The sequence below is a fragment of the Epinephelus lanceolatus genome, chromosome 3, assembly GCF_041903045.1.
Source record: "Epinephelus lanceolatus isolate andai-2023 chromosome 3, ASM4190304v1, whole genome shotgun sequence".
Lineage (NCBI taxonomy): Eukaryota > Metazoa > Chordata > Actinopteri > Perciformes > Serranidae > Epinephelus > Epinephelus lanceolatus.
The window spans coordinates 34,655,409-34,681,052 of record NC_135736.1 but is presented as its reverse complement, the minus strand read 5'-3'; the positions used below and the strand labels follow the sequence as shown (position 1 = coordinate 34,681,052).

Sequence of the window (25,644 nt, the reverse complement as noted above, 5' to 3'; positions counted from 1 at the left end):
CTGTGCAGACTGTGTAATGCTGTGCTGATTCCCTCCAACTGATATTTTTACACAAGAAAGTGTCTCTGGTTGCTCTGCAGCTGCAGTTGGAAATCCACAAATCCTGGAAATCCCATTTTCAAACTGATATGATTGGAAATTTGTTGAAATTCAGACACAGTCCCCCGAGTATTCCCTGATAGGCAATTTGTGGGCAGTCAAGTTGATAGACAAGGGCACAACATGCTCTATCACTAATGAATAACCCTGCTGCACTTACAGGCATCGGCATTCACTCATGCACTGGCCTACAAACTCTGTGTCCCTGTCTCTCACACACACGCACACACACACACACACACACACACACACACACACACACGTTTCCTGCTTTTATATCGCCATGCCATCCGCACTGTAAGTCCTTGATACGCAGAACGCAGCAACGCTGTATCCCAGCACTCCCTCCCTCCCTGCCTCTCTCTCTCTCATGTGCCTCAAGGCGCTGACTTATTTCCCCGGAGGAGTGGTGCAACTCCCTGCCAATTCTTCCCAATCCATCAGTGAACGTTCTGCCCCCCCGGGGCTCCACGTGTTTTTCCACGATGTTTTTTTTTTTTTTTTTAAACCCACACCGTCATACTGACCAGGTCTTTGACAGCGAAGGAGCTGCTTCCACCTTATTCTTATGTTGAGTCTGGTGTGAGAGTGAGAGATGGGCAAGCTGTGTGTCAACACCACCATAACTGAAGCGACACAAAAGATAATTGACTAGTGGAGGCTGCTGGCTGCTGTCTAGGGTGCTTTTCATTAATAAATTGAGATTTAGCAACTATAAAATTGACTTTAATATTATTATTATAAGTATTATTATTATTATTATGATTATTGTTATGAGATCCCTGCATGATGTGAAATCTTGTTGAAAATGTTGTACTTAACGCAGCCGATCTTAAGCAATCTGAAGTGTGCCGACCCCAAAAAAACGCAGGTGACACTGTGGCCTGGCATGCGTTGTTGAGAGTCAGCCTATTGTTAATATAGTTGAGTGTCAGAGGGCTTACTGAATGGAGGAAAAACAAACAGTAAAGTGTATTTTTCTTGTGTCTGATTACAAGTCAGCAATGACACACAGAAACCACATACACATGCACAAAAAAACAAACAAACAAACAAACAAAAAACTTTTCGGGCCGCTTAAAGAACAAGTCAAATCAAGTCTATCTATCTATCTATCTATCTATCTATCTATCTATCTATCATTGCCAAAGCATTTCATAAAAAATAAATGAAAATAAAAACAACAAAATAAATAAAATAAAATAGAATAAAATAAAAAAGTAAAGGAATAAATAAATTAAAAATAAAAAGTAATCATATTTTACATGTTACTTTTTTTTTTTTTTTTAAACCCACACCGTCATACTGACCAGGTCTTTGACAGCGAAGGAGCTGCTTCCACCTTATTCTTATGTTGAGTCTGGTGTGAGAGTGAGAGATGGGCAAGCTGTGTGTCAACACCACCATAACTGAAGCGACACAAAAGATAATTGACTAGTGGAGGCTGCTGGCTGCTGTCTAGGGTGCTTTTCATTAATAAATTGAGATTTAGCAACTATAAAATTGACTTTAATATTATTATTATAAGTATTATTATTATTATTATGATTATTGTTATGAGATCCCTGCATGATGTGAAATCTTGTTGAAAATGTTGTACTTAACGCAGCCGATCTTAAGCAATCTGAAGTGTGCCGACCCCAAAAAAACGCAGGTGACACTGTGGCCTGGCATGCGTTGTTGAGAGTCAGCCTATTGTTAATATAGTTGAGTGTCAGAGGGCTTACTGAATGGAGGAAAAACAAACAGTAAAGTGTATTTTTCTTGTGTCTGATTACAAGTCAGCAATGACACACAGAAACCACATACACATGCACAAAAAAACAAACAAACAAACAAACAAAAAACTTTTCGGGCCGCTTAAAGAACAAGTCAAATCAAGTCTATCTATCTATCTATCTATCTATCTATCTATCTATCTATCTATCATTGCCAAAGCATTTCATAAAAAATAAATGAAAATAAAAACAACAAAATAAATAAAATAAAATAGAATAAAATAAAAAAGTAAAGGAATAAATAAATTAAAAATAAAAAGTAATCATATTTTACATGTTACTTTTTTTTTTTTTTTTTTTTTTTTAACAGATGAATACATATGAGTTGTTAGTCCCTCAGGTTGTGGCAGGCAGATACATGTTTAGCTCCCAAAGGAGCTGTTGTCCCTTCACCCAGGAGAACTGCCACTTTCTGTTGCGGGGTTAATGTCAGGAAGTTTGGAATTGTCTTGGTTATTTCTCCAAAATGAAAATCTCTGACTGAGGAGAACTTTTCACAGTAGAGGAGGAAGGAAATGCATTTCTGTATCTACCTCACCTGTCCAGAAGTGGCGACAAAGACACTCCTCTCTGGGCAGTCATGTCTGTCTGTGTCTCTCTGTTTCTACTTTCCTGTCTCTGACAGAGTGCAGATATTCAGCCAATGTCTATTGTTTCTTTAGAGTCATGTAACTATTTAGTCTACTTTGGTTTTGTATATTAGATATAGATCTTTTGATTGATTCATATTAAAAAAAAAATCTGGTTGGTTGTTTTGGCTCAGTGCTGTGGCAGTCTGATTGTTTAGTTTCATCATCAGCTGACTGAGGGGGGTGTTCTCTATCTATCTATCTATCTATCTATCTATCTATCTTTTTAAATCAATATTTCTTTTGTAATATGTGTTTTGGATGGTGACATGAGGTGTGCCATAGACTGTTTTGCATCGCTAAGATCTGAACTACCTCCAGATTTGGGGAAGACTCAGTACCACGGACAGCTCCTTTCTCTCCTCCCTCCTTCTCTCCATCTCTCTCCTCTCTCTCTGTGTCTCTCTCTCTAACTGTCTCTTCCGGGCGCACACTCGGCAGCTGGCTGCGATACAGCTCCTCCCTCCTGTGTGGTGGCTTTCCCGACCAAAGATCCTTGGACGTGAACAGTTTCGCTGAAGAGCACTTTTCTCCCCTCCCCAAACAACCAGACGGACAATCGAGGCGTCAGTTATTCTATATCGACCTGAGAGAGAGGAGTTAAGGTGTCGGATAAGGTCTCCAACGGTCCTTCACCTCCCCAAATCTCTGTCAGCGATGGAGACTTGGGCTGGCTTCTGCCCAGGCTTGCACTTATCTCTGGGTATCTGGGTGATGATAGCCGCTCATACCCTACAAAATGCCAAGGCGGAGATAACTTGCGCATCTTGCACGTCGCCGGTTCAACTTCACCTGGAGGAATTACAGCTAGGGATGCGCACTGACCCGACACAGGAGCCGGACACCCTAAAAAACATCCGAGTAGAGTTTAGGGAACTCGGGGTTACCGACCAAAACACTGGAGTGGACGACGGGCATGAGGCAGGCGTTTCTGTCGAGGATGTCCCCCAGTTCCCTCAAGATGTCAATTTGGATGGAGTTAGCGCAAAGGAAGATGCGCCAGGGTCCAGTGAAGAAAGTCACCGCGGCAGCGATAAGGCAGGGGAGCCTGGGCATGGTGAGGATGCTGCGCTCCGGAGAGCGAAGAGAAGCGGTCCTGAGTTTGCCGACTTGAGCCAGACCGGGCGGACCGGCTTGGATGCGGGCGCTCCGGGGGATCGGGGCTCATTGTTTGACGGACACAAGCTGGGCAGGTCTGAGTTCAGATGGAACAGGGATGAAGGGAGAGGGAATAACCGGCAGGATGAGCCCAAGCTCACCAGCAGCACTTTCTCCCTGACGGGGGACTCTGCGCATAACCACGCGGTGGTCTACTGGTCAGGTCAAAACAGCAGCGTAAGTCACTGTGATTTTTTTTTAATCTCCTCTGCACATTCTGCTCCTTTTACGACTCCATATTTCACATGAAGAGTGGGGATATTTTTTGAGCAGCCGGAGAACAAACTCCGTGACGCACAGAGGCAGAGACTTTGTGCTCTGTCGTGCCGCTGAGTTGTGGTTCACTGTTAACAGGTGCACTGGAAGCTACAGATGCGCACCGACGCACACTGTTCCCTAAATGCCAGACTTGTGCAGCGACTGTGAATTGCATTCGGTCGCGACCTTTGACTCCCCCAGCAGTAACACACGAAACCCCATCTCTGTTACAGCCTTTATTTTACTGCTTTATGGCATCACCCCCACATCTACACTGTGCATGCTCTGAAAGTGCATTTGGAGTATGATATGTAGTTTTGTCGTGATTTATAGCCGTAGTGGGAAAAATATTTATGATTTATTTGCACCGAATTTGAGATGTGCTACTGCATGATTCATTCCTCCCTAATGATGCAAGGTTTTTCATCCAAACTAATTGATTGGGGAAGGAGGGAGTCATAAATTATTGCTCAATCTCCAATAAGCCCATAAATTCTTTAGATTATGAATTTCTACCGAGTATGACATCTTGTGCTTCCCCTGAATTTTGGGGTTTACTGAACCGAATACCTAAAAATGACTGACTAATTTAGCTTTATTGACTGTTTGCGACATTTTTATTTTTTGTAACGTAATAGGTGATGTTCCATGCAGTTTTTATATGGCAAATGAGAAGGTGTCAGCCTTGAAATGCATCGCCACAGGCAGGGGGTGTTCAGTATTTGGAGGCTGGGTCTTATCAGCATTATTTCTAAGCAGAAGATGTGTGCCTTCTTGAAACAATGTTGCCTAATGACATGGACTCAGGGAATAAATGCTGCAATGCATTGTAGAATTGTGTCAGCACTGATATGACATATAGAAATTGAGGGAAATATATATATTTTTTTGTTATTCTAACCACTTAATTGATCAGTCAGGATTATTTCTGAACATTCATTTGCAGAATTTGTGTAATAAATACAGTCAAAATACTTAAAGAATACTAGATGCTCAGTTTAAGAGTGTATAATCAGAGGTGGAATCTTAACAGGTTTTCTTTGCTCTCTGGCTGCAGAACGACAGCATGCAGTCCTTTGCGTGTCACAACATAACCATACAGGTCAAAAACAGGGGCAACCTGCTGCCATATCATGTGTAAATCTTTACAGCAGCAGCAAACAGTGCCACTTTCTCGTCTATAAAATGACACCAACCACATTCGAGTCCATTCTGCATGCGAAATGGATGAAAAATCCTGCCCCTCTTACACAAGAGGGCCCTCATAGGAAGAGAATAATGAGACAAAATGAATCAAAGTCATTTACACAACCATGTAAGCTCACAGGGTGCCGATGGGCTCTTCTTTGTGGTTTCACAAGCTTAATTTGTTGTTGTGGCTGTTCCTCTCGTTTTATTCCATCTGAAAAAAAAAAAAAAAAAAATCCCACATATTCAGTCTTGTCTGAGCTGATTATGACATGGTGCATGAACTTGTTTTTTATCCTGCAGTGAAGACTGAGGCGCTGTGAGGGGAACATGTTTGTGTGTGTGCACATATTTGTGTGTGTGTGTGACTGCGTGAGCGTGTGCTGGATGGAGAGGTTGAGGAGGTTATTTTGCGCCGCTGCCCCTCAGCTTTAAATCTTTAATAATTATCTTGAAGACCGAGGCCTCTTTTTCAAAGTCTTTTCTTCTTTCGTGGCAAAAGAAGAGAAATCAGGCCTGGCCCTCGAGAGCATCCTCAAGAGAGGAGATCTGCTACTTAATCTTCATTGGCTGTTGGTGCTTGTTCTGGTGATGAATGGAATGGTGCGACAGGGAGATTGAGCTTGAAGTCTTCTAACTTAACTGCAGCAGTAGTTAAGTTAGAGGAAGAGTGAGTGTCTGGCTAACAGAATGACTAGCTGGTTGGATGGATGACCAGCGTGGTTCAGCCACCTTAACCCTGACTGAGTTCTTTGTCCATTGTGTGTTTTGTGGGCTCCTTCATTTTTCATCGGACTGTCCCAGACTGTCCTCACCACAAACATGGTTATTTGATTAGACACTTTGAACCACTTGAGGCATCCTATTGGTCTTGTGGTTGAGACCTATATTGAACTAAACTACCCCTGGCTCTGTTCTGTTTACTGCACAGCATATGTTGTCTGTTGCCTCAACACTGTCAGCTACCAAAAAACCGTTATGTAAAACATTTTTAAACAACATATTGTTAGGTTTTCCTGAAAAGCCACATCTTGTGGCCACGCAAATAATGACGCAAACGTATCACGACCGTGTCATTACACCACAAAACCTCTTGGGAAAGAAGTTGGGCTGGTTGGTTTCACAAAGTGTCTGACAAAAACCCCTCTGTTTCCTACCAACAGTCTGGTTTCTTTTGACCTTGAACACAATTTTTCCTGAACCATAACTTTGTATTTCTTCGTTTCAACATGACAATGACAGTTCCACAGCATTGACCCAGTAGTTCTTTAAACCGTGACGATGATTCTTCTCTAACTTTAAACAAGTAGCGGCCTCCAGTGTCAAAGTCAAGCACTGAAGGACACTACTATTTTAAAGAAGTATTTACTGCTGGAAAGAAGGTGTCTCAATAAAACTGTCTTTGCAAAGGGAGACGCCAATACTTTTGAAATTGGTGTTACATGACCTGAGAAAACCGTAAAGAAAGGGACGTGGCATTTGCTTTGCTCAAGAGGTTGAAAACCTACAACTACCAGAATGCTGACATACGTGCTCCCGCTGGTGGGTGATGTAATGCAAGTTTGTCCAATACAATATGGTGGCCAGCAGGTAACAAATGTTCTCGAATTACAGATAAATGCTAAGTTAAAATATGTTTCTGAAAACATTTTAGGTGAGAAATAGACAATACAGTAACAGAATCTTGGTTTATAGTTGATCAGCATTTCCTAGTTTGACCATTTGATCGGAGCTTGGTCTGAGTTTGTGAGACAAGGCGATCTCTCTGGATATGCTTCTATACTTTTGTGGCCATGGTGGTGGCAGGCATGTACCCTGGAAATCCAGAGTTCTCGTGAGAGCTAAATTTGAATTTGCTCAGCGAGTCACTCTGGCAATCAGTAATGATGCTCATTACCCATGCCCTTGTAGCCGAGCTGCACCAATCACATCGGTGTATCTGATATAGGTGGGCCAGAGGCGAGCTAAACAGATGACAACAGCGCTGCGATGACGAAGTCCAGAATCAGTCAGTAAACATTGTGAGATGGCTACGGATGAACACCAGTTGTTTGAAACGGCTTTGGCTGCTACAATGAACGAGTTAGACTTGGCTTTTTCTCTAAAAGAGGAACAGAAGATGGCGCTTGAGTCTTTCCTTTGCAAGAAGGACGTTTTTGCTGTTTTGCCGACTGGAGGCAAGAGTCTAATATGTCTATGGTCTAATCTACCAGTTAGCTCCGCTGGTAGCGCTCTGGGTACATCACCCTGTGTATTGTTCTGGTTGGTCGTAGTGTTATCCAATTGCGTGCAGTGATATTTTCAAATGCATGCGTGGTTGCCGCCCCTCGAGTTGGGCCATTTGCATTACTCATAGCCAGACCCTAAATCTTTCTAGATTTGGGTCTGGATTTCCAGGCTAGCGGGCATGCGAAAATGTGGAAGTATAATCTGTAGTTTGATTAACAGCCCTGGAGCCAACAGGGGAAGAAAATTAGCTGAGTGATGAGCAGAGAAATGTGCACTCTAGTAAGATGGAGGCAAAATTGCCATAGTTAATTTCCACATACTACCCACACTGTTGACGGAAAGCTGGTTGAAAATTAGCAAAGTATCTTTTTACGGTTATAAATGATCACATTCAGTCTCCTACCAATTGTCAGTATTGATTTCTCTTAACCTTGACCACATTCTGTCCCTAACCTTGGTCATCAAGAGACTCTTTTACCAAAACCTTCCATTTTTCATCTTTCCTTTATGGTTTTAATTTACATATTTTTCTATCTATTCAGTTGACCTAGCTCTATGAAAAACTTGTTGCCTCTGCAATCTCTGACACTCTTCGAGTGCCAGTTGTCCCAATATAACCCTGATCAAGCAGTCCTTTTTTAGCACAACCACATGACCACAATCACTGCCTACTCTTAACCAATTCGTTCTCCTTTTAATTCTGACTGTGATCATTCTGAACACTGGCTTCTTTCACTATGTTCACAATCTGTTGCTAACTTTGATAAAGGGAGTCTTTGAACCAAAACATGAGAAGTCCTTATTTTTATTTAAGTAGCTGTCATTGCCTAAACCTTACACAACAATGACCAAAATGGTGCCAGATCAGAGAAGGCTCATCTGGGTTGGGACTCTAAGGTAATGTCAAGCAGCCTTTTTTTGTAGTTTGGAGAACTTATTGATGCTACCACAGTTCAGTTTGGTTGAGAATTACCAATTTTGAGTGACAGACAGACTTATTGGAGAGGTAGCAGCTGTCTGCCCTGTTCCACTGACCTTTAGCCAAGATACCAAACTCCTACCCGCTCAACAATTGAATCTTTCTGGACTAAATGCCCAGAATATAAATGTAAATGAATCTCAGCTGGCTGACTGGTTTGCTGTTTGCTTGGCTGCCCTTAAATCGGCCATACATTCACAACCTCTTTGGTCTAGAGACTTTTCTCTCAGTCTTATTTCAGCCAGATTGGTCGGCCGTGTCTTGTACTGTGACTACCTCTGGGAGGACTTGACGCTGCTGTGGGTTCCCCCGGGGGGGAATGGTGTGTCCTCTGAGGCGTGTACACAAGGCTAATGCACTCTCACTGTCTCTCTGTACCTGTCCAACTAGCTGTCTCTGCCCCCGCTGCTCTGCCTCTATCCCTCTCTGTCTGTCGCTGTATGTGTCGTCATGTCTCAGCCTCAGGCTTACGCAGGTTATGTTGAAGCCTTAACCTTAGATATTAACCAAAAAATGTAGAGGTAGCAGTGTTGAGACTAACTGTCATTTATTATATTCATGGGCATAATTCCAATGAAGCATGCCCACAGCAAAGTGACAAGTTCTTTCCTGAAGTATCTCTGAGGCTGTGTAATCCCCCCACCCTCTGCAGTCATGAGCATAATGGCATTGTGACTGACAGCTTGAATACAAAATGGATAGCAGTAGCAGTGCCTCTTTCAGTGTGATCTTGAAACATTCATCTCTTCTAAGGGAACCTTGAGATTTCCTTCCAACAGCATCTGCAATGATTTTTTAAATTTTTTTTAAACTGTCTCCGTAAATATCAGCATACTTTGGTGATAATTCAGGATGGGGCTTCACCTTTAAAGCTGATCAACGCCACACTTGGGAGTGAGGATAGATGGACGAGTATGAGCTCGACATGAGTGGTCTTTTATAGCCATGAGAACTCACGCAGGGACAGGTCAGTCATATCTGGAAAGTCATCAATAGAGCTGTGTGTGTTTGAAATTCCCAATTCTCTCCGTAGGAACGTACACAACCACTCACTAGTGCTATTTGAAGATAAATATGTCATGCTGAAAAAACGCACACATGCTCCAGGTATGCATAAGGCTTTTAAAGCTGAAGATCCGACAGTGTTTTCCGTTTTTGCAAAATGTCTTTGGAAACAGGAGTCGATAAATGATTCCTCTTTTGAAAGAATCTGACATCCTGCAAAAATGATGTTGTAGAATGCTTTATCAACCTGACTGGCTGCTATTTGCATGTCATGGTCATTACATGCACCACCCATAGAGTGCCCAGAGACCTACTGACAAGGACAGAGCCTTGTGTAGCATTTCCAACCATGGTCTCTGCAGTCACGGGGATATGATTTAGGAAGTAGGGGCGGGTCTTGGTCCCACTCAGTTTCCATCAACCCATCTCACCCCTCAGCCTAAATTACTGAAGGTAATACATTATAGAGTTGTTTCTTTTCTTCCCTCTCCCACTACCCTGGTGGCCCTCTGCTCTGGAGGAAGAAAGACGGGGAAAAAACGAGAATATCATAAATAATGTAACCCTTGCAGCGGGCCTTATTTCCCTTATCCCTCGATCTGTCCACCCTCCGTTAATTAGTGTCTTCAAATTTATTTCCTGTCCCTTGTTTTTTTGCATTGGAAGTATGATGTCGTGGCAAGGAGCCACGTGCCGCAAAACATGAATGGGGAATCCATCTTTACTGGCCTCGAGAGCTAAACTCTTGGCTGCAGTTACCGAACAGTCGGGGTTGGGCAGAGGCTGACCTTCATGCAGTGTGGTTTTAAAAGCATGTTATGTCACTTAATGCTCACACTGTATGCTTAAGCTTTCAAATTCCATGTGTAGGATGAGTCATGTCATGTATGGGAGGTCATATTTCATTTCTGGGTATCTTAATGGGCAGTGCAGATGTTAGCTTTGCAGATTAAAAAAAAAGCAGCATTTGCTTACAACTGTTTTGTGTGGGAAGGGCAATGCATCTAACCACATATTTTGAAATGTAACCAGAAACATACAGCAAAATGCATTCACAGAATATCAGACTAAAAGATACAACTATTAAAAACATCTAACCCTTGTGAGTGAATACATAAAAATCCTGCTTTTTTCTTTTTCCCTGAAGTTAACTAGGTCAGCACAATTTGAGATTCCATTTTCTAACTCCTGTTAAAGGTCATCGGATGCACTTAAAAGTGTCACATAATGTTAAAACTCTCCTTAGCACTCGGCACAGAAACGCTACCACATTAAAGAAGCCATTCAGGAAGCCATCCAATCAGGATGCATTGCACCTGCTGCTGCAGCACAACGCCGATCTTGGATCACATCAAGCTGCTAAAAGCTTTGAAGCCATGAGCACGTGCGTAGTAGAAACCCAGCCGGTCGGACAAGAGGCTATAAGGCTGCATTCGCCAAACCCTAATGGCCTCATTATGTTTCCTGTATGATTGCCACGGCGGCTGAGGTGCTGATGGAAGCCACCTCGCTACGACTTCAGAGAGTTGAGTATAATCATATGCTTGGCCACTGATCCTGTTCGGCAGTACAAGGGTGCTAACATTATCTGTGAGCGTGAGGTAGAGAGAAGCGTGTGTGTAAGTATATGTGTGTTAATTACATGGGTACACCCCAGTGTCAGATTTAATTTAGTTTCATTTCTATTCTATTAAATGCCTTTCTCCATCTGGGGTACTCAGAGAATGCGGGGGACCACCTACCAGGGCTCTGTATCTTCCTCCCACTGTCTTTCTCTTGCTGTGCACAGTTTGAACACCTATAGATTGACTTAAGGAATATCGAGTTTTCAGTTTGAGACCTCCAAGTCCCAGAGGCACAGTGCATCTTGACCTTATCCACATTTTTTTTTCTTTCAGAGCCAAGTGCGATACCTTGTAATGTTGATGTCCCTTGCCATTTCCCAAACACGGACAAGCCGGGGAGAGCAGCCAGGCGATGAGCATGTTATAATGTCAGACCACAGCGAAGCGATAGACCGCACGCTGCGTTTCTCTCTCTGTGCCCTCTATTTGCTTTTTCTCTTTCTCTTCGTCTCTGCCCTCCTTCGGCAGGCACAGTCCCTCTCTTGCACTGATATGTCTTCACTAGGTCACAGACACACACAAAAATCGCAGGCACTCTGAGACATACTTGTCCGCATGCAAACGGGCAGGCACAAAGTTGCAAGCACGCGCACACACACACGCCCTCAATCATTCTCAGTATCATGTCTCACTCTCAGTCGGAGTGAATGGTGTTGTGCCTGGAGGAGGTGGTCACTGATGGAGACTAATGTTGACACATAACACCCCAGGACCTGCAGTCAATTAACACATTGTCTAATTAAAGTGATCTACTGGTTTATCTATGAGAGATTGAAAGTGGCTGTAAAATGGGTCCACGCTGCATTAACTTTACAATCAGGTCTGCTTCTTTATTTCTATTTGGATTTTAATGGTAATAACCTGCTTAAACATCCCCCCCATTACCCAACAGATTGTGTGAGCATCTTTCATTGATGGCGGCGGGAGATGGACGCTCATGATTTTGGATTTCTATTTCCTGTTAATACCCCTCTCAAGCAGCACAAAACACTCCAGCAGTCGCCGTACGTGCTTGAACTTCTGACTGTCCATAGTGTCTGGTGTGGAACACGTGTCTGGTGTGGAACTCAGCTTGCCCTTTAAATAAATCATCCCTCAACCAGCTATAAGTCACCCCCCCACCCCTGCCCCCCTGCCCCCCCCCCAAGGCTCGTGCTTACTGCCTTTCAATGTGAACTGCATTACATTTCTATCAAACACAGTAATTGTCTCTTATTTACTCATTCTCCATGCGGAGCTGCTTTTAAAATTTTAATGACGCCGTAAGAGTTGTTACTAATATTAAGCCTGTCTTTAAAGGAGAGTGTGAGTGGTCATGGATATCAATGAATTATTAATCCTCGTGCTCTTTTATAGGTGTTTTCCCTGAAGGTGGAGCTTCCACCGGAACAGAGAGTACTGTGCTTTCATATTATCCTGCTGTGAAAAATACTTTGAGGAAGATAGGCTGAGGTAAAGGTAATGCAAACGATCCCTTTAGTTAGTCAATGAAAAGAGGTGACACGAACGCTGCCAGCCTGTGGCACTTAACTCACGCTGAGGCTCCGTTATAGAGAGATGCATTAATGCTATTTATGTAGAATCAAGTGTATGATGTAATGCAGTGTACTTACTACCTTATTTAAATGCCAGACTCACTGTAAAGGCCCAGGCATACCAAACAGACCTCAAAGAACTAGTGGTGACGAAGGCTGACTGCTGCGTCGCCTTACATAGCCTCTGTCACGACCAATAAGTTGCACCTGAACACACTGCAAAGACTACAGCCAACGGCCAACTAGCAAGTATGTTCTGCACCTAAATGAGAGGAAATGACTCTACATAGGAGCAGGCAGCATTGGTCTGTATTATCATTAAAAAAGGGAAACCGGAAGACCGACAGGATGGATTCAAGATGCTAGTCAGCACATTAACAACACAACCTGATGCTGAAAGCCCAATGGATTTACTGTGCGCTAACAAACATAGTAAAGGCAGTTACGAACTGTTTCTGCTTAAGAAAAGATAGTATTGGCCAGATAACAAGTTTATTTTGATTTGTTTTCTTGACTTCCATTTTTCTTATGCACTGAGCTCAACTGCCAAACAGAGATACTTCATTCTCTGACAGGCTCCACCGTCTCTGACTGAACATGCTGAATTGGCCAAAAAAAGCTGACAAGGGCTGACAAGGGCCGACTAGTTCCAGCAGTGTGGGACACATGACAAAAACTAGGGAAACAGAAGCTTGGCGGCATTGACTAATGGCTGACTGTTGGCTTGGTGTGTCACAGCCCTACATCATGTCTGACACATTTCTGTGGTACTTTTTGAGGCTGTATTGTGCTGCAATATATTGAAGGATCTTTCTAATGTTATGTCTACCACATAACATTAGAACGTTATGTGGTAGACGTTCCTGGGCACAGCACGAAGATGAGGTTGGGACTTTATTAAAAGGTAGCAACCAGGTGCCGGACCGTAAGCAGCACACATCTAAGAAGAATCTACGAAAATCGCGTAAACAGCGCTGCACAAGGCAAATACAGCAAATTTAGGGTTTTTTTTTACTTTCACTGTTGCTCATGATACTGTTAAGCACTTTTACACTGCCTTTTAGCCATAGACTGTTTATAACAGAGTTACCGAGTTAGCCCTGTGATAGTCTGGCAACTTGTCCAGGGTGTACTGCGCCTCTTGCCCAGTGTCGGCTGGGATAGGCTCCAGCCCCTCCGTGACCCCTAACAGGATAAGCGGTTACAGAAAATAAATGAATGAATGTATATAATGGTGGATGTTATGGCAGCTCCCCAGAAATGAAAGCAAAATATCTCTATCACCCCCTAGTGGCTGCCTACAGTATAAGTCATAAACCCCACCCCCTCCAATTGAGTGGCTGGAACATGGGACAAACTAAAAACTCAAGGTATACACCTGATAGTTTTTTCCCAAAGTTGGTATCTGTCATTTTAGGTAGTTCTTATCACACGGATGAATGCGTAAGTGTTAATTTTTCTGATTAGTTTGATTTTAATTACTAACTTCATGCTGTAAAAAAGGGGGCGAGTAATGTGAAAGTAGGCAGGTATAGTCCGGTAGTCCGTACAACTAAAAAAATTCAGTGTTGGTATGCAGTACCAAGAAGAGGGGCCAGCAGCTGCCTGACTAAACCAGTTTGGTAAAGTTGTAAAGATATTCACAAACTTCTCAGATCAGTAACTCATAGGCAAAATCTAGTTATATCACAAATGCTGCCTCTTTCTAACCGCAGTAAGGCAGACAATGAGCTGCCATTTAATTTTCTTCAAAACCAGCCATTCTCGAGCTGGATGGATAATAATGTTCACCGTGTGCTGCTGGCTGTGAGGTGAGTGCGCGAGGACCATTTACAAAATGCAACACTGAAAAGCTGTACTACAAAATATTAAATAACTTCACTGTTATTATTAGAGTAGTTTCACCAAAATTACTTCACACATCAATAATCTCTTGTTGGTGATACTGCCATACTGACTTTGGAATAAAAGGCTTTTGTATAATTTTGGTGGATTTTCATTGTGAAAAATATTCAGTGAATTCACTCTTGTAGAGTGCAGTGTTCTCAAAATCACTTCGCACATCAATGATCCCCTGTTGGTTATAATACCACACTTAAATTTTGAAAAATGTGCTTTGGCATAATTTTGGGGAATTTTCACGAGAAAAAGTATTCAATAAATTCACTCATACAGTGTAGTGTCCCCAAATATTCAATAACTTCACTCAAGTGCCAAGTGTTTAGAATTTATTTCTACAGCATACAGGTGTTAAAAAATTGAAAATGTGTGTTCAGGGATGCATTAAGCTGGAGGCGGGAGGAGTACAGCATGTAGCGATAAAGGTTGGGGGAGTAGTTCCGGCAGTAATTTCAACTTACTTTCACCTCTGGGTAAGACGATGATTGGCAACTGTGCGTATTAATCGGTGTGCTCGTGATTGAGTCAGGCCAATGGCTCAGTCTTTGGCAGGTGTGTGGGCGGGACTTCAATATAGCAGCTCCACATCGTGCATTTTTATATACGGTCTGTGGTTTTAGCAAGTACGTTTATCACCACGTTGTCTCGTTAAGTCAAGGCAATGTATTTATGTAGCCCCAAAGCTATCTCAGGACACTTTTCACTTAAAGCAGGTCGGCAAAAGCTACACCAGTTTGCATTATGCCGAGATGGATGAGAATTCCTTAGAAAGTGGTCACAATAAAATAAGTGTGTACATCTAAAGGCTCTCTAACAACTCTAATTTCTGCCGATGAAAGTTGTATGATACGATCAAAGCTCCAAAACAAGCGAGTACGTCGATGTTGTGATTATTTGGCCTAAATAAGTTGAACAAACATGGCATTTATTCTATCACTGTTGCTGTTAATTGCATTACAGGGGTTTCTATTTTTCTGTTGTCGGCAAAATGTCTGCCAAATGTTTTTGATATGTTGCTACAGCCAGTAATTGCTTTCACGGATCTTCGAGAGTTGGCACCTCAATTCAAACTTTTGCCACCTGTAATCAGGTTTGTTAAGCTAATGCACAGAGGAATAAGGCAGGTGTTTTCGGTTGCTTGTCAGTGTCTGTCTATTTTTTAGTATCTAGATAAGAGAAGATTGCATTCAACCATGTGTGACAATTTGTTGTAAGGTATGACTGCAATTCTGGATTCTGGAAACTACACTGCCTCACACTTTTGGTGATCAGTGGCTAAGATGTGTGAACGTGTGTGTTCATGTGTATAAATAGGAGGTGTGTGTACAGTATGTGCTTGTCTTTGCAAACTATATGTGCCTGAGCTTAAAACACATACTGTAATACGCGTTGCTTCTAATGGATATGAGCTGCTGCTTACGCATAAAAAACCTAATGAAGCATGATGAATTAAGAGTTGTCGTCGGAGCTCAAGTTCAAAAAGTTCACTCTTTATTCCTTTCCTCGGTGGGTAATTTGTTTGCAGCAACTAAATAAAAGTGGGAACACACCACTATAGCAAAAACATGCTGCAAATGGATCATAAACAGCAAAGCCATAATGAAAAAGAAAGCGCTGATGTCTCCTCTACTTTACATTAACCTCGACAGCTAAATAATCTGTCTTTTCTTTGCCGCTGTAATAAAGTCGTCCCCAAGTGGCCCCACTTCGACCCCCATTGCTCGTTTTCCCACATCCTCTGTTTGTTCCCACATTTTATTCACGGCACCTCGAGTTGAGGTTGTACCAAATACAAGCTGTAATATTGAGTAATGAGTGGTAACAGGCGTGTAACTAAATAAATACCCCTAGTCTGACACTTTTTACGTGCTCCAGCTTGTGAGCCTCTTTTTGCCTGCGTCAACAGCACAGTGATTTTCTGCAGTGTGGCTTGTCGTGCTGAGAGCAGCACATAAAAGGCAGCATCAACGAGGGCTTGTTCTTTTTTAATGTAACACTTTATCACCTTTTTTCATGGAAGTTGTAATGAAGCCACTTGAATTTTCACTTATATTGCTGTGTCATTTGCTGATCAAAAGTACATTTAGTCATCCTGAACCTGGCACCCTCCCTCTGTATTCCTGGCCCCGAAGTAGAAGCTTAAACCTTCTAAATCCCAATAATTCTCAGTGAAGGTAGCCACAGTGCTGCCCCAGTCCTGTCATGGAGAGACTGATAGTGGGCCTTTACAATCAATGGTGCTCAGTATCATTCCTGGTGTGTCATATGCCTTCAGGCTACAGCGAAAATAAGGAAAGTACCAGTACAGTTCAGCCACAGTGAGACTTCTTTGGGTGCTGTATTTTCTTGTGGTTCAAGGACAGTTTAAAACTGCATTTATCAATATTGTTTTTACATCAACGATAAATCAAACAACTATAATGTGACAGGGTCAGTTTTAGGGCTGAAATTTGGTAATTTAGCTAACTTACAGACTTCTTTTAGCTCATTGTTTTGATTTACAACCAACATTTTCACTGTAGCTATGGCTCCCTGTCACTGCTCTCATCTTTTGAAGTCAGCCATTTTAGCAACAAACTATATGACAAAGGAAGCAACTGGCATCTGAAGAAAGTTGAACATTTGAGAAGCTACAGCAGCTACAACACATTCTCACTCTGACGTCATCACATATCAGTGTTTGGTCATGGACCTTCCACGTCAAGATACAACGTGAAAGGTACCCTGGTTGCATTGGTTGTTGACATTCTGGGACGCCTTGTCAACTTCTGCCTGTTACATGCATTGGCTTCTTTCAAAATACACTTTCGTTTTCACAGGAAGTTTACCGTTCACATACAGTCTCTTTCAAAACACATGCTCTACGTCACGTTTTTTTTCCCTCCAACAACTAACGCACGTGGTTGGATTTAGGAAAAAGAACAGGGTTTGGCTTTATAAACACTGCTCCTCAGGGTGAAAGTTGGTGTTTGTTGGACCCATCTGTGACCCCTCTCCCCCATCCTACTCGGACTTTCACCGCCTTTACTTTGTTTTTGCCCTGCTGCGTTTCCTCCTGATGCTACTGAGCAACTGACCCTCAAACTAAAACGGCGACTCATGATGACGACGTTAAAGGATGGCTTTTTTTTTGGCAGTGTCTGACACGGCAAGTCACTTCCCAAGCGCCAGATTTCGACAACTTCAGAGTGAGACCAGGTTAGCTACAGATACTTTTCGTAGAAATCAAAACAGAGCTTTAAGTAAAGCGGTTTTTAGATTTACATTCCACCAGATGGCTAGAAGTATGACTTCCTGCTAAATCCTAATGTTGTGTTTGCTAGATGCGTCATGTGTAAATAATAGTTTGCTAACATGTTAGCATCTTTAGCCAGGTATTTGGGGTGCCATGCTGTTGTACCAATGGCCCAAAATTCTGAAGCCCCATAAATGTGAACGATGTCCTACAGGGCCAAAAGCTCATTATCTCAAAAACAAATGCCCATTGCTCCGAAATCACAGTTCTCCAAAAATTCACACTCCCTGCAGTTAGTTTCTGTTTTCCAGCAGCGTTTGAGTCACCTATTCCTGGTGTCTTTACCAACCCTTTGCTGTTTTTCCTGGTGTTATTTGAGCCAGTGCACACAGGCATTTTTTTTCGACCTATCCCTGCTTTTTGCTTATATTTGTGGAACCACATGTGGGTGTTTTAGGCCAAAATGTGACATTTTTCCAACCATAACCAAGTGTTTTTGTGCCCAAACCTAACCACACCACAGTGTTGTTGAAAAATATAACACATCCAAGGTTTTCAGAAACAAACAATGCAAACATGTTTTCTGCCAATTGGGTTGTTGCTTGGAGTGTGTACGCTGCTGAGAAACGGCGTGAAGGTTTGCCTCAGATGCCGCTGGGAGACTGAAACTAACTGCAGGGAGTGTATTTTTGGAGAAACACAGCTTCGGAGTAATGAGCGGTTTGATTTTTGGATTACAGGCTGTCGGAGAAATGGGCTTTCGGTCCAATGGGACACCTTTTGGATTAGAAGGGCTAGAGAATTTTGGAGCCATTGGAACAATGGGCAGTCCCTGGTATTCGGTGGTCGCTGCATTAGGTTTGCTAAACTAACCTAACATTGTATCCTTTTACATTTTGCTTTCTGGTCCATTCCCATTCACAGTGGCTTTCTTCCTTTTTTTTATCCCCACAAGGCAAATATGGCTCCCATTGACTCACACAGCATGTTAGCAATAGTAGCCATATGCCAGAGCCCTTTTAATTATCACACATTATCCCAGAGCTGTCACATTATGATAGCAGGAGCATTATCTTAGGCTTGACCTTTTCATCTGGGAGATGAGCTGAATTGTGACAGAAAGAAATGACCAAACCTGTAAAATGCCAACATCGTTGAGATCATCTTTATCCTGGAAACACCTGGATTCACCACTGAACACACACAATGGTAATCTAGTAATTTGGCAACCGATTTAAAAGGACCCATTATAGGAGGTGATTCACTTCAGTTCATCCTGTCTGGGCCTTCAATACAACAATGCCTATGTATCCTGGGTTGACCATGGCTCTCCCTTTAACAATGAATATGTTATAGTGTAATCTTCAAAAGTAAGTCAGTTATATAAAATTTTATGAATTATGAATAATGCCCCATTTTCACCGTGTGGTCTGCCCAGACTCTGGCGGTATCAATTATCTTGAAGGGGATAGATCTCATTCCAGTCCCAATCTGATTTTAAACATGTCAGTATAAAGACATAATGAAATTTAAATGAGACTACTCAAATTGAAGCAATGATTTGTTGCATGGAGAGTGCTCTGTAGCAACTTTATTTAATGAATTCTATTCAGTTCAGTGCAGTGAGTTTTGACTCACCTTGTAATTTGTTCTGCACATGTAATTCTGGAGTGAGCTATTATGCTCATTATATATCTATACATTCAGCCATTCATTCTTAGTGGTCTTTTCTTCTCTGCTCTGAACATTCGGATTCTGAATCTGGTATAATAACTAATGGGTTATTAAAGCAACCGACCTGGTTGTTTTCTTGGTCACAGTGTTTATCATTCAAAGACGATATCACGCTGATAAGTGCTGGGAATGCTGATAGGAAACTGGAGGCTGTGTTTGATTATTAACATTCGCAGAGGTAGAGCCACCAGTGTAGGCGTTGCTGCATCATCCAGACCAGTGAGATGGATGAGGGGAGTGGGGGTCGAGGAAAACTAGGCCTTGTTGGGTACCCACAGAGTAGCATGCGGCTCTGAAGAAACCCAGCCCAGGTAATTATCACATTGCGCCACTTAAATACAAATGAACATGCTTTTTCACAGCGGAGAGCAGTTTAATCAAGTGTGTTTGTGTGCGTCTGTGTGTATCCTTGTTTGTCCTCTGTCTGTTCCTGTAGGGATTTTGTTGTTTTCTTTGTGCCTCTTAGCACTTTATCCCACCGTGTTTTCTGAAACACAGCATAACACTTGCACTCAGTCGGTCATTTTCAGGCGGAAGTGACTGTTTTGTCTGTTCTCGTCAAACAACTGTTCCTCTCAGTCCGCCGCTGTGTTTCCCACAGGCAGCCTGGCACGGCATCCAGCCTGTAGCGAAGGAGGCTGACTCTTCCTGTCATTCCTGTGGTCCCACATTTGCTGCCTGCCTGCCTGCCGGCTGCTCCCTAGGCAGTGCCTTTGTCCATCACTAGAGGGAGTGGGTAGCCTAAAGAATAATGAAGTGTAATATGAGCTGCAGGACAAGAGGACAGAGGGGGAAGTAGAGCGAGAGGGAGAGACCACTGATTATTCATTACCCTTACTTTAGAGCTGTAGCCACACTGTGGCCTCTACAGCTCCGATGCACATAGATACTAAATGATGTATGTGCTGCACACTGTATATGTAGAGTGGAGCTGGATGGACAAATCCTGCAAAGACAAATGTCGTGCTTCTTGGCAGATGAAGCTACTCTGTGATTGAAATTAATAGATATGGACTTGAATGTGTGCCTGTCTGTATGTCTGTCTGTCTGTCTAAGTTTGTGATGAGAGAAGGCAGGGGGGAGACACACAGAGTCAGATAGATGGATGGAAACATGACAGCAGCAGACATACACTGAGTGATAAAGAGACACAGCCGCGCTCTTGGACTCTCACAAAGCAGCAAGTTCACTGCATGCTAAATATTACAGCACATCTCCTGCAGCATCTCAAATCTGTTCCTTCAGAAGTCGATCAGGCCCTGCTCGTCTCTCCCAGCTGCAGCCTGAGCCTGTTTGCTGCCTCTTCACAGCTCACTTGCCACACATGAAAATGTTTATGTGGCTCCTAATTGAATTTAGAGCTACATGGTTTACCCGATAGAAAAGCATTTGTAGAGCAGGCTGCTACAAGAGAGATAATCCGGCTAGTAGAGATTGTTCACTTCTGCGGCCTTTCTCTGTGTTTAAGGAGCTTTGGTTTTAGCCATCACTCGGAGAGGGAATTTAGGTAGAGCCAAATCTTGTCTCGAGACTCAGTGGTCACGGGTGGCATCTTATGTCATTGTGTCATTCCAGTCATTTTCCCGAAAGAGAGGTGTATCAGCTAACATTTTTCATTTTTGCCTGATGGTCATGACTACGTTGAGAGTTCGTCCATCTTTCTGTCCATTTGTCTGTCCAACCCTTTGATCTAGGACATCCCCACAGATGAATGTAAAATACACTATGGTTACCCATGACTCCCAGAGGATGATTTGCATTAATTTTTGCGACCTTTTCTGTATCAGACCAAAATCTTACACAAGAAATCTAAAGCCCAGTTTAGACCAAAGATTTGTGACAAGACGAGTCAAAACTTGCAACTACTTGAAACACACTGGTCTGCAACGTTATACAAACTTGTCAGTTTATACCAGTGTGGTAAGACAAGACTATGTATTGTCTCCATAGCAACAACTCTCTGTACTTCTGTTCGAACTTCCAGCTTTTCAGACTTATTTTGTGGCTAGAAGTAATTTGTAGCTTCTTAAATTAAGAATGAGTATAGCAATAGATATTTGCTGCAGTTTTATTCATAGTAGTGATTAAATAGCATCTGAAGAGTTTCAGATGGAATATAATCGTAATAAATACACCACAATAATTTAAATCAGTGGTTCCCAACTGGCAGGTCGTGGTCCAAAAGTGGGTTGCGGGTCAATTCTGAAGAGACCACAAGTTTGTAAAAAACACACTTTAATTTTTAGGTACAGTGAATTTATGGCACAGAGCTGTGATTTTTTCCTGCTTTGGGCTGAGTTACTAATGGACAGCTAATTGACAGACAGCAGACTAGCTCCACAACATGGCCAACGCAAGTATGATGCTAAATATTTTAAACTGTGTGGACCTTGAAATAATGACTAAGGGGAAATCTGGACGCCGTGGCTGAACCAGTTGGGGCCCACTGCTTTGAAAAACCTGCACCAATAAATCAGTTAACAAGTGTGTTACATGCAGACATACAGCAAGCAGCAGCAGCGACCCACCATCCAACACTGACACATCATGGGAACTGAGTCCAACATACTTATCAACACTTGCTGGGATGTAAATGAGACGGGCTCAAACTCGGCAGGAACAGCCCTCTGTTGTCGAGAATGCCACAGCAAGCAAACACGCAGTCTGCGGACAATTTGTAACTGACTTGACTAGTGGAGTTTGCTATAAGTCGACTGGCTGTTGAAATAGGTGATTTCGGTACGTTCTAAAAACAGCTGCTGGTGACTTGGCATCACCTGCAACTCAACTCGTCATCAGTTCGCTTGAGTCGAGCTCAGGCAGTCATTTTCTCTGCAATTTTAAAATGGTTTGGAATCGTGAATCTTTGGTCTGAACTGGGCTTAACTGGCAGATTGCCTTGGAGTTTTCTGTGCACATTCATGCCTCCCTGAGGACGAACCATGTCAGTTTTGGCTTGCTTTAAAATCTGATAGACTATTTGTCATTAAATTTCCTGAAGATAATCATGTTCTCTTGGAGTAGCAGAGAGAAAATGATCAGTCAATGAATAGATCAGTGAGCTGACAAAAAATTTCCATGCTATTCAATATTATTTTTATAATTAATAATCACCTAAGTATTATCTCTAGCATACTGCTACATTGATTGATTGCTTATATATTAATTCTATATATTATATAATTGTCTGTATTTGGGTTTGGACTGTTGGTTGGACAAATTATTTTAGTAAGTAAAAGTGAAAGTATTTATGACATTAATTGACAATAACAGCTGTAGTTAGTTGCAGCCCTACTTCTGAGGGCTACCACTAAAGCTTTAGAGTTACAGTGTTGTTTTTTTATTTTAGCAGTGGGTAATTAGATTCAGGAGTCACACAGGAGAAAAAGTTCTGGTGGGATTCCGTCCTTGGCCGGTGGGGCCCCAGATGTGAATTTACCACTTGCCTATCTCTGGGCTGTTTTATTTTAAGATCTTCGTGCTTTGCTTCCTGTCACATGAGTGACAGGAAAGGAGAAAGACAGAGGGAATGATATGACGAAGGTCGCGTTTAACATTCAAACACATACAATTACTATCCCCTCTTTTTACAATGGCAGTGAGTTAATCATATAGATTATAGAGCTGCTGCTGTGGGGAGGTTACAGTGTGCAGAATAATTGGGATTAACACACGTAAGTGATCATTTGTTTCATCCACATGTAAAATGTATCTCGGCAGAATAATATTGGCATATTTTGCATGCCGCCTGCCATGTCTTATTTTCCTGTGGATGAAATGTCAATAGAGATGTGGGACAAGCCTTCCAATATATTCCAGTGATATAACTTTGCATGTCATCGCCATGCCAACCAAGACACGCATGAGTCCCCCCCTGCAACTTGAGGCGGCTGAGTTGTCAACACAGGTTGAAAGGTCAGAGGAAGTGCGGCCACCTCCCCCCACCTGCTCGCAGAGTGATGGGCACCCAGAGCATTAAAGTGCTGATAAGGGAGGGTAGACAGGTGATGGGTCAAACCAATCAATGACACATTGACGGGGGGAGTTGTGACGCAACAAAAGTAGAACAGTTTAATAAATGATTCTAAGTTTTTACAATCACTGCAACCTAGTTGTGCATGGAAAATTAAAATAATCTAAATTAAAATCTTCCCTGTTATTCCACTTGGTAATAGAGCAATTTCATTTCTCAGCACAGTTAATATGTAATTTCACTCTTTCCAGTGATGGTTATATCCTCAAATGAACTGAATTACTGCAACGCATCCATAAACATGTTCAGAAAAGAGACTAAATGAGAATAAAACCATGCCAAAGCAAGTAGACATTTTAGCACTTTAGTCAAACGAGCATCTAGTTGGTTGCCAATCAAACATTTTGATGTAATGGCACTTCTGGTACAAATTCAATGAGTGTTTTACCTGTGCAGATGTATATACCTGCATACATAAATACTATCAAATCTCTAAAAAAAGAATCAAGCCGTAGCTGATATTTTCTTATCAGCTGGAGATCAAAGAGCCTTGATCCATAACAGGCTATATTCCTGCCGCCGCTTGGGTCTGCAGCATGAGGGGGGGACTAAGGAATCCATTTGAGAGAATCTGAATACACGGGAGTCCAGGGAGCATCATTTTTTGCTCTGCTGCATCGAGTCATCATGGAGTGGGTAATTCAGCCGAGTGGAAAGTGTTCTATCAGGAGGCAGACAAAGAGCGTGCCAACATGCCAAGCTCCCACTCATACTCAAACCTTAGATGCATCATCTAGACAAGATTATAGATAATTACAGCAGGAGTGTGACTGGAAGCACTCTGAAATAAGGGCAAAGGGAATATAGCAATATCTAATAACTGTTGTTATCTACAGTACATTGATTCCATAATCAACTCCATCTTTCAATGTGAATTTCCCATTTCTCTGTAATATGTGCGCAACATACAAGTAGTTTTGCTTCGAGACTATGTGTAGGTGTGCACATGTATGTGTGGTCGGCGCAGATAGCATGCTCACAGTCTCTGTGTTATAGAGAGTGACATGCAGTGTGGGTGGATTCACAATTCGGACCGTATCTGCTCCTCAGGCTCTGATGCGCATGGTGGGGGCTGGGACCGAAATTACTGAAAGAGCCCACTCCACATTTTTCTGCGCTTCCTCCAGGGCTGCCACTGTTGTAGAAAACTTCTCTCATCGCTGTGGTGTGTAGGATAGGATTGAGGCTCGGAGCAAGTGTGAAGAGTAAACTGCAAAGTTGAAAGTGTGGCGCTGTCGCCGCAGTGGCGGGGAATAATCAGCGCTAAGATGTTACCGCTTTCCAGGCCAGTTAGCAGCAGATGGCGCTTGGACGGGTGGTGACCGTGCCCGGACCTCTGGCCCTGGGAAGTATGTTTATTCAAAGACAGCGGACTTGTGTTGAGTGTAGTGGCGTGGGATTGTTCTAACCCTGAAGGGAACCTGAACTCCCACAACCAACAACCTATAGCCACATGCATTCCTTTAGTTTCTTCATTCAATATAGTTTCACCATAAGTACTTGTACTTTATGTGAGTATTTTCATTATACACTACTTTATAGCCTACTCCATTGCATTTCTGAGAGGAATATTGAACTCTGTGCTCCATTACATTTTTTTTAACAGCTGCAGTTACCATTTTACCAAATTCAGTGTCAATTTCTTGCCAGCAAATGAATGCTAAAAAATGAATGCAAAAACAAAAACAAAAAAAAAAACATCATCACCCTTGCTGCTGTGGTTTTGCCTCCAGGTTTTATCCACAGAAACAGATAGGGATTTGGCTCAGCAATGCTATATTAATTTATTTTAAAGCCATACATAGAAAATTGTTTCATGGATTATTCGTGTTCAGATAGGGGTTTTAAAAAAGTCAATATTGTCATGAAAATTTCAATACTTCGTAGTGTCATAGGCAAATACAGTGAGATTAAAGCAAGAGACAGCATGTTAAGGAGAGACTGTTACATGTGCATCACTTGTAAATGATGTTATTTATGCATCCACCAGCTAATGTCCACCATAAAAAACAATTTCTGCCATGTGAACAGATTCCAAAAGGCCTAAGCGGTGGCATATGTTTCCCCAAATTAAGGGCCTGTTAGAGCATGTGAATTGGCTGCACTCTCAGCGACTCCCCAGATGGATGGAGATTTCCCCAAGGACAGGAACTTAAACCATCTCCTCTGCTCCTCCACCTCCTCCTCTCCTCTAAGGGTCCTTCTGTCTATTACAGATATCATGGTCTCACTTTGTGACCTTGAGAGGATATCTCTTTCT

General features: G+C 42.4%; 1 protein-coding gene across 1 annotated transcript in view; it reads left to right on the top strand.

Moving 5' to 3' along the window:
- The first annotated feature begins 2,701 nt into the window (after positions 1-2,701).
- The window catches only part of sorcs3a (sortilin related VPS10 domain containing receptor 3a), a 324,139-nt gene continuing 301,196 nt past the window's right edge, over positions 2,702-25,644 (top strand). Inside the window, exon 1 of the mRNA XM_033623946.2 lies at positions 2,702-3,841. Within this exon, the coding sequence (XP_033479837.2) occupies positions 3,164-3,841 (678 nt within the window). The 5' untranslated portion in view covers positions 2,702-3,163. The remainder of the gene's footprint in view (positions 3,842-25,644) is intronic.